Source organism: Micropterus dolomieu, linkage group LG12 (assembly GCF_021292245.1).
Source record: "Micropterus dolomieu isolate WLL.071019.BEF.003 ecotype Adirondacks linkage group LG12, ASM2129224v1, whole genome shotgun sequence".
NCBI lineage: Eukaryota > Metazoa > Chordata > Actinopteri > Centrarchiformes > Centrarchidae > Micropterus > Micropterus dolomieu.
This window is the reverse complement of record NC_060161.1, coordinates 27,422,632-27,435,960: the sequence shown is the minus strand read 5'-3', so window position 1 is coordinate 27,435,960 and position 13,329 is coordinate 27,422,632. Positions and strand designations below refer to the sequence as shown.

The 13,329-nt window shown below is 40.7% G+C and overlaps 1 protein-coding gene across 2 annotated transcripts; it reads right to left on the bottom strand.

Moving 5' to 3' along the window:
- Nucleotides 1-3,187: 3,187 nt before the first annotated feature.
- On the bottom strand, nt 3,188-12,435 carry LOC123981063. Of its 2 annotated transcripts, XM_046065681.1 has the most exons (7): nt 12,340-12,435; nt 9,922-9,964; nt 9,466-9,554; nt 8,766-9,022; nt 7,617-8,099; nt 3,588-4,249; nt 3,188-3,472 (listed from the first exon to the last, which is right to left on the bottom strand). In XM_046065681.1, exons 5-7 carry the CDS (start codon nt 7,693-7,695, stop codon nt 3,254-3,256), a joined length of 960 nt encoding a protein of 319 aa, XP_045921637.1. In that variant the 5' UTR covers nt 7,696-8,099; nt 8,766-9,022; nt 9,466-9,554; nt 9,922-9,964; nt 12,340-12,435; the 3' UTR covers nt 3,188-3,253. The 2 variants fall into 2 exon arrangements, with proteins under 2 accessions (XP_045921637.1, XP_045921636.1); XM_046065680.1 differs by lacking the exon at nt 8,766-9,022.
- Nucleotides 12,436-13,329: the final 894 nt, after the last annotated feature.

The following is a 13,329-nucleotide window of genomic DNA, read 5'->3' as shown; positions in this document are numbered from 1 at the left end:
CCAAAGGGTTATAACAGTATTATAAGGTTGAGGTCTGGCTTTCATGTTCCTACAACTTCTGTTTTTTTTTCATGCATTTAAAAAATGTTCATGCGTTTATGTCACCAAAGGCTATGTCTTCAAAATCCAAATCGCACAAGGCGATGGCAGACTCGGAGTGGATGTCACGCCTGAGAAAGTTTGCCAGCACTGGGTCTTGGCCTGCAGGTGAAGGGAACAGGCCAGCTCCCAGGCAGAAGAAGTGGTGTGAATTGTATCAAAGGGTATGAGTATTTTAACAGCACAGTATATTGTATTTATTGTTATGTACTCTCACTCTCACATTTCACTCATAGTTTCAAATACAATAAAGTGTTAGGTTCCTATTAGTTAATAAACATCTAATGAGCAAATAATTTACGTCAGATCTCTGTAACTACACACTAATTCATATTCAATTCAATCAAATGTACAACTTGTGTGTGTAGATTCAGAAATGTCCGATGCAGACGCATGGACAGAAGCCGTTATTTGGTCAAGTGAGGAAGTGTGTGTGTGGATTCCACAATCAGAAGGTAAGCCTGGTCAATTAAAGACTCAAGTTGTGTGTGTCGGTGTGTATGCACATATCAGTAAACTAATTAATTAATGATGTGTCTCTTCTGCCATGTAACAACAGCCAGCCGGAGCAGGTTTTGTTCAGGGGCCTTCATCAGAGTGCACCAGTGGGTCCGGTCCAACATGCTGTGGGGCAACAGAGTGCAGCGGGGGGCCATAAGCAGCGACCATCTTTGAATTTGTCAATGGTACGCTATTTGGAGATTTATTGACACTCATAAACTGACGATGAATATTTGACATTTTGTTCACTGAATGATTTTCTTTTTTTTTTTGCCTTTCAGTTTGACAAGCCAAGATTTGGTGGCGCTCATGTTGCTGCTGCAAAGCCGAATCTTAGCAGAGCCAGGAAAGTAACCAAGGTAAATAGAGATCAAACAGTAACTGTTTGAATTGGGTTCTTAATGCAAGTTAATAACACTGATTCTTTACAGACGCAAGTCGTCGACCCCACTGATAAAGGTGCCAGTTGTCCAGCCAGCATGGCTGTCTCAGTGAGTAATGATATAACTCACTTTTATATTTTTACACACACTATTTCTACTTCTACACACAAGTTTTAGTATTAGACTAAATAGTAGACAGCACTATGTCATTAAAAGTCAGTGTCATTGAAGGTTTTTCATTGCTATTTTCTAAATTCTTTCATCATTTGCATAGGCTGTTGATGATCAAAATGTCCCTGGGTACCAACACGTGGACAGACTTGCTGAGTATTTGGTGAATCTCCGAGATCAGACCTCTCTCTGTCTCAGCAATCAGCAGGTGAACCCCATTATTTCACTGTGGGAGAGCCTGGATGAAGGGGACAAGCAGCGGGTGGTCTATGCAGCACGACATCAGGACAGACTTTTGAGTGGACGTTTCAGAACGCCAAAGAAGCCCTCAAACACGCCTGGTGTCGAGAGCACCACCCATTGCATGTTAGGTGCGAGTAGCGCACCAGCTCAGTGGCCTGACTGCTGTCGGTTGGTGGAGAACATTTTCCTAAGGCTCTGCAACCTTCACCCAAGTCCGGTTAGGAAAGGGAAAAGGGCAGATTCAAGGTGGTCTTTAATTTTGAGGGACTATCACAAGATTCGGCAGCTTGGTACTTGGTAACTCTCTGGTGATGCAGGGAACAGAAATGCAGCTGGTGCAGGTGAACCAGAACACCCTCGTCCAGTGGCATAACAATTGGGAGAAGAAGCAGGAGCTCGCTGTGCTGCTCCAGGGCGCTACATTGCCTCCAGCCCTCCCTGAGTTAGAAGAGCCTCTTCAAGACGCAAGACTGCTCCCTGCTGAACCCATGCCAGGTCGACAGGAGCATCCATACCGGCTGCCTGAGAGTACAGCGGGTCAGGCCCAACAGAGACAGATAGCCTCTTGTCACCTTCCACGTCCCATCAGGCCAAAGGGGTCAGTAAGGAGGCACCTGTTTGTTACACCTCCAGCACCAGGACCCTTTCCTCAGATCCTCACAACAGCTGGACAAACCTTTAATCTTTTGTCAGCAGTTCAGTAGTTCAGGTCACCAACCCACAAGCCAGTGCGCCGCCTACCACCACAGTAGAAACTGGAACCACTCCCAAGAGGCCATACAGACGAACCGTAGAGGCAAATACCTGCAAGAAGTGTGGCCAGTTCCCAACTGCTGACACTGGACACAGCCATTACTGTGGCCGAGTGTATTGCCCTATGTCGGAGTCTTTAAGTAAAGACCAGTGGTTGGTGGACATGAGGAAGAAGTTTCCTAAATAATTATGAATTAAATATTTTTTACCAAGAAAAGTATTTGCACTGTTAAAAGATACTAAACAATCCTTGCATGCAGATCAAAACCAAGCATCAATATAAAGGTACAGGGAATAACTCAAAGGCAATCATTTCTTTACCCAGTAGCCCAGCTTTATAACTGGGAAACACCCCAGCGCTGAGTGACATCCAAATAAGGCAATGTGCGTCATACAGCAGGTAGGTACGACTCTTCCTCCTCCACTGAGAGAGCTGACAATTCCAAAGTTCGTCGGTTCGGCCTGCTCAAAAACTTAAACACATGAAAATTGAATTTTTTGTGCTAGATGTGGATACAAAATCGCCTTAATTTTCTTTTACGTTTTTCTCTCGTTTTCTCTCGTTTTCCCTTTCTTTTTCTCCTCCCCCTTCCTCCCTCGTCTTTGACGGACGAGTGTTCCCAAGCTTCGGCGCAAGTTGTAGCCTACGTAGCCCTCTAACATTTTGCGCCAAAGGGGATGGCTCTGTCCAATATGAAACGTGCGGTGTTCAGCGTCCACTCTCCGCAGCAAACTGAGTCACAGTCAGTCCTGTCTTTGAGCCACCCGCAAACGTGATTGTTTTTTTACTCGGCTGTGATTTAAAATGTAGCAAAGTACAAAAGGCTACTTCAAAGAAAACATATTTAATCACACAGGCCTATGAAATGAGTACAGAGTCGATTCAGAAGTAATAAACATTTTAAAGAGGAGCAGAATTGGTCAAATATTAAGTTGCTTTTTTAAAACTCCACAGCACACTCAAGATAACATGAACAAAAGATGATCACATTTTAAAAGTAGGAGTTAACAACTTTATTGGAAAGGCTAAAATTACATTGTGCAATAAGATAATTCATTCATTAGGTATTCACAACCACCGTTTCATGAAATTGAAAACACCCTCAATAACCATTTGCGTCCAGCCTTGAAGAGTCTCCGTTAACGTGTGAACCAGCAGCGTGCCTCCCTTTTAAAAGTCCCATCTTCACAGGTCCATTTGATTTGCGGGATTTCAGCCACCAACAGATCCCAGCCCCCGAAAGTATGCAGGCAGTCAAACACACCACTAGTACTGTTATACAGACAGTCCAATTTTTTTCAGGGTTTTTCGGCGGTGTCGTCTACAGAGGGGACAAGACAAAAAGAAAACCGGAGGAACACTGTTACACTGACATTTCATTTGTTATAGCCCTATAATCAACAATGCATGTAAGCTTTTTTAGAAGTGAGGCGTACCACAGATCCAGGCGGCGGTTTGGAGGTGGTCTGGTCCGGCTTCCTCTTGTTGAACCTCATCCTCACAGCAGCAGGCTTTCCTCGGGTTTTCTTCCAGTCTTTATCCAGGATGTAGATAAAGTAATCACCTTCGTCCTCCTGTTTAACCCCTTTCAAAGTCACCGACAGGTCTCCCTGCGACTTCCACTCAGGTGACACAGACACTCTTCCCTCAGAACCTTTCCCACTTAGGCCCATGTTCTTCTCGGAGGAGAGGTCCAGCTCAAACACAAGCTCTCCGTTTCTTTCCAACCTATACTTCCCATTTTCTCCTGCGGTCACGTAGTGAAAAGGAAATTTCACATTGTCTCCCAAGATCGGAGATACTTCGAAGGCTTTAACAACATAAAGATGGATCCGTGTCTCATCCTCGCTGTCGCAAGTTAACTCATACAACCCGTCGTCGTTCATGTTTGAACTGTTGAAGGTGACAGACTCGTTTGGGCTCATCTTGTCTTCATAACCTTGTGCCGGCTTCCAGGCAGCAGCATCTCGATGAGCCACCAGCCGAGCGCTGTCGTCTTTTAGCCGGTGCACCAGCCGGGCTCCTATTTGCTTGCAGTTTTCAGTTGCTGAAAACTCGACGGGATCTCCGAGAATTGAAACGATGCTTTCTCCAGAGACTGTCCTGACAGTACATACGAACAATAGGACTACTAATCGAAGCCCCTCCATTTAAAGTCTTCTCAGCGGCTGCGGTTACCTTTCTGTCAGCAGCACTGACTGAGAACATGGAAGGAGCAGTCACTAGCCTGCTAACTTGGCTCCACCCTTTAAGAGCCATGGCCTCTACACAGGCACACACACACACACACACATATATGTAGCCTATGCTACATTTCTGTTTTTGTTTTGTTTGTTTTATTCTAAAAATAGATAAAACATGGGGTGGGGGGGGGTGGGGGGGTGGGGGGGTGGTAGCATTTAATCTCATTTATTTATATTTATTTAGCCTACTTATTCTATTTATTTAGCCTACTTATTCTATTATTTTACTCTTTTAAACATAACCTTGGACCCACTGTCCAACACGACTCCTCCACACAAAGCTTTACACTTTCTATATTACATTGCATTCTGATTTCAACATAAACAAATGAACGAAAACACAGTGCTGCCTGTTTCTGGTCTCAAAGATCAGCCAGCCAGGTATGCTATTCATAATCGTTTTATAGTGTTGAAAATAAGATATTTAGCCTATTGTTAATTGAATCCATATTATTGTTCATTTTCTTGTTAATGTTGGGGCCTACTACAATATGAGAAGCCTAAAAAATTATTTTGCATAATAATGTAACTTAATATCAGTCACAACTATCATGCAGGCATAATATAACAAAGTTTGTCAGTTTTGCAAGTTTCCCTCTGTAAAAGTCAGACTGGACACATCTGGATGGATGAGTTAAATTTGTGCACAGAACTTGATGTGTTAATTTAAAGCCTTTCCTAATAATGTGGGTGGTAGGGTCTACTTCTCTTTCAGATTTTAGTGGGGAATATTGTCCTTTTTACTCCACTACATTTATTTTACTGCTTTACAGATAGACATACGTTCAATTTATAAAATATGACGCAAGAACACATTCACACAGATCACAGTAGGCAAAATAATTCAAATTAGCTTCACCTCGACAAACATTAATATGCTGCTTGGGTGTTAATGTATCAGTTATTATATTGTAATAATAGCACACATATTAGGTTAATAATGTTGCTGATTTTTAAAATAATATTGGCGTATAGAATATGTGTATCAATTTAAAAATGCATTTTAGAAGTAGGCTAATAATCAATTTCCATTAAAGAGGTGAAGCAGATGGGTTAATTAGCAGATGATGAAATAAAAAAAACACCAAATTTATTTCTCAGTAGGCCTAAGTATTGCCTTTAAGTAGGCTATAGATTGATACGAAATTACTCTGTAAATAGTGTTACCAGTTTGTTCGTTTAAATGATGTTTTAGGCTACTAGTTCCTTGCAGTTACTTGTGTTGCAGATTTTTAATTACAGCAGTTTAGTTTTATCTTTATAATTTTTGAGAATTCACTTAATTAGTTGTTCTGCAAACAGGACAGGAGGTGAGACATCGCCTCCCCCCACACAACATGAACAAAAGATGGTAACATTTTAAAACTACAAATTGACTCCTCAACCATCACTCCAACTAAGGTGGTGAGAAACTTGGGTGCCATGATTGATGACCAGCTGTCCTTTTCAGTCCATGTGGCGGCTGTCTCTCAGTCACGCCGCTTTGCTCTATACAACAGGCCATGGTTATCTCTCGCATCGACTATTGCAATGGCCTCCAAACAGGTCTTCCAGCTTGTGCGGTGAAACCCTTACAAATGGTTCAGAACGCAGCAGGCCGTCTGGTTTTTGATCAGCCCAAAAGAACTTATGTCACTTCTTCTATCCCCTAAAATGATCTTGTATTGATTGCACTTTTTGTTAACTCTTACTTCCTTCCCTAGGTATTTACCCCATTGATGTGATATGTACTATGAGCTCTTACTAGTATTTATTGCAGCTCTTATTAGTATGTATTGTCAGTTGTAGATCTGTATTTGATGCTCTGTTGATGCTTGTATGTTGTTCCTCAAATGTAAGTTGCTTTGGATAAAAGCAAATGAGTAAAGGTAATGTTAAGGTCAGAATCAACTTTATTGGCAAAGAGGATTAACGGGCATACGACAAAACAAGAAAACCTAAATAAAGCAAACATAGGTAGGCCAATATTGAAAAACAACAGTGTAATACTGCAAAGAACGTTACTGAAGGCAAGTTTATTTATAGGCTATAGCACATTTCATACCAGGTGCAGACTTAAGGTGGCTCATCTATTGCAGAGATAGAACGCGTGTATTGTGGAGAAAGCTGTTTTTCCCATAAAACAAATAAAGCTAAAGAATTTCATGACTGAAGAAAGTGAAACAGGGTCCGAGGTGGAAACCAGAAAAGGGCATATTATTTTACACATTATAGGCCATAAGTCAATTAAATCAGTGAAAACCAAAACAGTTGATAACAAAACATTATGGATATTCTTATACTCAAATGTAAGTTTTAGGCCACTCGATTTTTTTAGTTAAATATTTTAATCATGACAATAATTTATGAGGATTTGTGTATATTTATTTGGCCGATGCATTCGTACATTAAGGGTTTTAAATATTATTATTTTCTCTATTGATTCATTAGTAATGAATGTTGTTTTAATATGCTATGAGCTAAAGTCAAAAAACGGCACATGTTCTGCCTGAAATAATGCTGTAATAAGGCTGTATTAAAAGGGAATAAATGGTTTCATTCCCAACGTTTTATTTAGATGAAAATGACATAGCATACTATTTATGTTTCAATTATTGGAGGTCGGACAGGAGGTTGAGGAGAAGACATTTTTCGTTTTCTAATTGAAGTGTGCCAGCCCACTGCCCACATGCAGCTACAACACCATGCTGTTCAGTTACAATGCATTTCTGCAGCCACAGATCATCTGCCCACATAAGATTTGATGGTTGGTGTTGTATATAGAGATTCCTATAGGCCCTCTTACACTATCTTTGCATTGTTGTTATAGAAGTATCTTAATGCTTTATTTAAGTTGCTTGAAACATAAACCCGCACACATTCTCTTCCATACAGAATGCTAAAAAGTAATTAGTAGGCACAACAACAGCATCCGACCCATAACTCTTTACCTCCTCATAAACAATAACAAAATAACACACAACGTTAACTCGTTATTGCACATCACTGTTCAAATGCTGCCATCTGCTGGCGACTTGGAAACACAGACCAACTCTCTCACATCATTCACTTGTCTGAACCACAAATCTACCGAGAAGTAACTCAGCTGCCAGGCCCCTTTACACTGGCTCCCAGTAGGCTATGTTTTAGGATTTATTTTGATTACATTTAAGGCTCTGAAGCTATCCAAACAGGACCCCCAACTTTGTGGAAGTGAAAAAGCATTAAATTGACTGTACTCACCAACAATGAAGATGATATATCCTTTCCTGACTTGACTCTTGTCTTGTTTGTTATAGGCAAACCCAGGTAATCCAAACATCGAGAGCAAGAAAGAGAAAGAGAGCAAGACACTTGCACTCACTTATTCGTCTGTCACTTTTCAAAACTCACTAAAGGTCTACATCGACCTCCAGTGGGTAACTGAAAGCACAACAGCTCTAAAGGAATAAACAAAACATGTAGGCCTGCAGTGTTTACCAAGAAAGGTTTTAGTGAAAAATTTCTTCTGCTCGTTTCAGCCTGGAATAGAGACTCGGATGTCCTTGTGCTGAAGATTGGGATCTCGCTTCCTGCTTCTGTAAAAGTGAACCCACTTTGTATTGAGTCTCCACTCCACTGTTAAAGTCCTCACATCGAGTGAAGGTCTCCTGAGGCACAGCAGGATGACGCCCTGGCCCAGTGGTACTTGAACTGGCTGATGTGAGCCCATGGCTTCAGGCAATCCTGGGAAAACAAAATGTACATGTTGGTTAGAAGCAGAAAGGCTGGACACCATAAGTACTCAGTGACGCTTACACATTAATGCATCACAATTTATACTTCAGTGATACAATGTAGTCTATATGATTCTGACCAGGGCCATCTGCATATTGAGTAGCGTACTATTACTATAGTCTATATTTGAATGCTAATAGTTATGAACTTTCACTCAGTTGTGTACCAAGTAAAAGTGCTCAATGAAAAACAGGATTTGCTGCATGCTGTAGTTACTGAGGTGGAGCTCATTTCTCATCAGACTACAACTACAAATATTTTTTTTAAATTATGGATTATCCTGTTGATTATTTTCTCCACTAATCGATTGATTGCTTGGTTTGTAAAAAATAGCTGTTTTTTTGAGGAAAAGCAACAAATCTTCACATTTGTGAAATGTATCAAAATAATTGCTAATTCGTTTTCTGCCAATCGAATAATCAGCGGTAGGCTATAAACGGCTGGGTAGTTTAATATTTAACAAAAACATCATTAACTCTTAGTAAGTTTTGTGTGTAAAAATCTTAATTACTAAAGCTTTCAGATAAATGTAGTGAAGTAGCCTATAGTACAATATTTCCCTCTGAACTGTAGTAGAAGTAGAAGTGCCATGAAAAGAAAATACAAGTAGCCTACCTCATATCGTTATGCATACGACTTGGACTATACATAAAACTAAACATGAATCGTATAAAAACAGCTATGCAGGACCTCTTTTTTTCTTGGACAACGCCTGTCTATCTGACAGTCCACATCCGGAAGAGAACCAGTTCCAGAGAAATGTCAACACAGCCTTCCTGTGGTCGAAACTATCTTCTTCCTCTTTATCTGTCAGTGTAGCTTCCAACAGACAGCTCCTTGTTTTTAAAAGTACCTTCGCTCTAAATAATAGGCTATGGAAACAACATATGAGATCATCAGCAAGTCACCTGTGTTGGAAATCAACATACTGAAAATAAAGCCTTCATTAGCAAAACTAAAAGCCTTTCCTAAAACAAATAAACCAACACTTGCTTGATTAGGCTAATATTGCAACACATTCTCATCTCAATGCGTCATACCTGACGCTTTCAGACAGCGTGAGAGAGCGTAAGGATTTTACCTAAAGGTACCCTTCAGCGTCCAAATGAAACGCCCCCGTTTGCTACGTTGCAGCAACACACGGGAGGGTAACCCTACCAGCTGTAGGGTTAGACGGTCAACATGCATAAAGTCAGTGTCCCTGGTTTAGGTACCAATATTTCTGATGGTTGTGGTAAGGGTAGGGGCTTCGGGGGTCTGTCAACACCTAGTTGAAGTCAGAATGTGTTGAAATGAAAATTAATTTAAGCTATACCTGTTAAATCCAGAGCAGCATCGGTAACAGCAGAATAATTAGCTTCCCAATCGTTGATCGGTGCCACGAACAGGATTAAAATGAAAGCCCTACAGACAACTTTCAGTTTTGTTCCACTCCCTCGTGCGTCCAGAGCCTATAAAGACGTAGCCTATAGTTCATATGATGGATGCAAGTTACAGCCTCGAACATCTTAACAATCACCTGCTTGGACATCACATAGGCCATTCCTGTGCATGTTTGGTTACCAGCACTCACTGGGGCAATGAGATCATCATCATTTTATGTTTATATGTTGCTGCGCTGTCATAGTATTGTTGTGATCTGCATTGTGTTCTGCGGCGTCTCCACTGTGTACATTTAGTCAGTATGAGGGAATGGAAATACAGAGTGAATGAGATTCTCACGCTCACAATCAATTTCACACACAGGAATGACAATGTTAGGGTTAACTACCTTGCTCAGGTAAGACGATGGTCCACTGGCGGTCACTAGTGGCCTGAGAGAAAGAGAGAGAGAGAGAGAGAGAGAGAGAGAGAGAGAGAGAGAGAGAGAGAGAGAGAGAGAGAGAGAGAGAGAGAGAGGAACAGGTTGGGAAGGTCAGAGTGTTTTTACGGAGTGTTTTATCCAGAGCACGACAGCAAAAAAGTAGCGACAGCATATAACTCTGGTGCAGAAAGTTCGATAGTCTAACCATCTTTATTAAAGAGGAAACTAGTGTAAGCCCTACCTGACTCTGTTTTGCTAAGTCTGCAAGTATATCTAAATATCCAGGCTCTGGGAGGCAACTGGTGCAACATGAAATAGTCAAGTACAAAAAATACCACTTCTTAATCTGTGTTTTTTGGTTTAACTATTACTGATTGTTTTTCCAGTCTTATTTCCCATCAGTTAAAATTCTCTGCCCTTACACTAGCCCCTATGAAAACATGGGCTGTCTCATTTACCCATACTGACCCCTAGTAGGGCCTACACATCTGAATTAAGTCAGCTTAAGGCCTTAGGTCGGCGCATGGAGAGGCTCTACCAAAAGACTGGACTTATACATATTAACAGTTGTAAATTATCATGTACTCTGGTACAAAAATCTCTCAACATCCAAAATCTCATACTATGCTTATACAGTATAATCAAGGAAGGTGAAGGGAATACCAGAACTCTCTTCTCTGCAGGAAAAAGACTACTCAAACCACTGGAAACTAATATGAACAATAACCTTTCAAATGAACAGTGCTCTGCTTTTTTGACTTTCTTCAACCCAATAATTACTGCAATTCATGAGCATCTTACCTCTGTGAACATTATCCAGACCAGCCTATCATGAAGTTCAATGTCACTGCCTGCATCCACCATCTTTTGTTACTTCCGCTTTCAAACTGAAATTCACATTTCTGAAATTATTACCAACTCCAGCAACTCCACATGTAACCTGGATCCAATCCCAACAACCCTAGTTAAAGCATGCTTGCTTTCTAACATTTCCCTAATAACATCCATCATCAACTCCTCTCTGTCCACTGATCCGGTTCCACACTCCCCTCCAGTACAGTCAGTGCCAGCCTACATGATATACATGGATGACAACTATGTACAACTCAACAGTTGTAAGACTGAGCTATTGCTCACTGGTTTAAAACAAACATCAGCTCACTGCCCATTAATGGAGCCATCATATCCACTCAGGTTAAGAGCCTTAACTCGTTCCCTGTGGTCTTCCACAATAAATATTTTAGCACTACCGCCCATCAACCTCAGTACAATGGGTGTCAGGGCCTTCTCCTAAACTGGAAACTGGAACTCTCCCCTCCCCATCGCACATGTACACTGGACTTACAAAATTCAAAACTGCTCTTAATAATCATCTTTTCAAACTAGCAAACTCACTGTACTGATGTGCAACACTGATTTTATTTGATTGTTGACCTTTTACTTTTGATGCTCTGTTTCAATGATGTATTAATGGTGCTTGATGTATTTTATGATGTAAGGAGACCTTGAGTGTAATGAAAGGCACCATCAAATAAAATGTTAAAATTAGAAAGACTGGCACCATTAGAAGCCACTAATATAGAAAACAACATATAAAACTAAACATAAGTTGTGTAAAAACAAAGGAAAGACATCTTGTCTACTTGGACTACGCATAAGTGTAAATGCATGATGTAAAAGCAAGTTAGTGCAGTGCTTCCATTACTTGGTCCACTTAGTAATCTTGTTTTGAAAAGTGCCTCTCAAAATAATTAATCATTTAAAGTATGCCTCCTCCCCCTCCTACAAATAGGCTACATTGTGGAAACAACATGAGATGGGGTGGTGATGTCTGCCTTTGGGACTAGGGTTCAAGCCCCCATTGTGACCCATCCACCAACGTGTCCCTGAGCACGACCCCTAGTTGCTCCAGAGGCGACCTCTAACATGTAGGCAATTGTAAGTGGCTTTGGATAAAAGCATCAACTAAATGAATAAGTGTAATATAATGAGATCATCAGATCAAATCATCTGTGTTGGAAATCAACAAAAATGAAACTTGCAAAACATAGTTAAATGCCTTTCTTAAAAGAAAATACACCAGGACCTGTTTAATTGATATTCCCTGGGGAATGCAAACAACTTGTTTTAGGAGAAAAAATAGAAAGAGAGATATCTGTTTTTTGTTTGTTTTTAAAAATGAACCCTTCAAATCTATTTCAGTTCCAGCTTTGTTATTTGGCTGATATTCATATCCTTCACCGGGAAAACTGGCTTGTCTGAGTGTCCTCAATTTACTGGCTGATCATGATCCTGCTTTTTTCTATGGAACCATAGACGAAGGTAAAATAGGTAGGCTACCAACCAGTCAAAGGCAAAAATCTGTTGAAACTGAAATTAATTTACCTGTTAAGTCCAGGTCAGCGTCGGTGCGATCGGCGCGATCAACAGGATCAACATGAAAGTTCAGCAAGACAAGTTACACAGTTACCCAGACAAAAAAAAAACAACTTTCAATTTGGTATTGAAGCCTCTAACTGCAGTGGACTCAACTGTCACAGCTGTGATGGAAATTTCACAGCTTACTCCGCCCACTCAGAGCAGCTCTCTCTTCTCGCTCTCATCCCAGGAGTTATGGACGCACATCATAAACATATGACGGATGTAAATAAAACAGCTTCGAAGATCTTAACAAAACGTGCTGGGACACACATGAAGTGAAACATGCGAGACTTTCCTTATACTTGATTATGTAATATTCAAGTAAACATTTGACTCAGCAGCACACTGCAGTGAAGGTGCAGGTGCTTTTGTTTGTGCAGGTTGGTTACCAGTAAGCGCTGGGGCAACGAGATCTCCATTTTTGAGCTGTCATCGTATTGTGCAATGTTGCATTGTGCTGTGCAGTGTCTCTGTGTGCAATCAGTCAACATGAGTGAATGGAAATACACAATGAATGATTACCGAGATCCTCACGCTGACAATCAATTATTAATAACTCCATTGAGAAAATATAAGTAGGCCTAATAAATGGAAACGGTCTCCCTGATTATTTTTTCTGTCTGAATATCTTATTTTGATTGAAAAGCCCAAGACAAATTATTTACAATCTACTTGCACTCATAATTGTTCACTACAGTTAAGTATAGTTAACTGTAACTGTCAATATTTTGATCAGTTCATGTCATCACACATTTGCCCCTGTGATTCTTTCCAATCTGCAACAGCATGAATAATCTACCAAATATGCAGCGTTATATTAGATTAGGCCTACACTAAAACTGGAGTGGGAAGTGGCCTTAAACCTTTGTATGATTATCTGTTTCTTTGACGTTCTTCACTGGCAAACTGACCACGTGACATGTCATGCACTGGGTCTGTGGCGGTGCATTAATC

Coding starts and splice junctions, on each gene's coding strand:
- LOC123981063 (XM_046065681.1), bottom strand. CDS start 7,695: ATGTTTGGATTACCTGGGTTTGCCTATAACAAACAAGACAAGAGTCAA. Junction 4,250..7,616: donor ATATATCATCTTCATTGTTG/GTGAGTACAGTC, acceptor CTGTCAGGACAG/TCTCTGGAGAAAGCATCGTT. Junction 3,473..3,587: donor AACCGCCGCCTGGATCTGTG/GTACGCCTCACT, acceptor TCCCCTCTGTAG/ACGACACCGCCGAAAAACCC.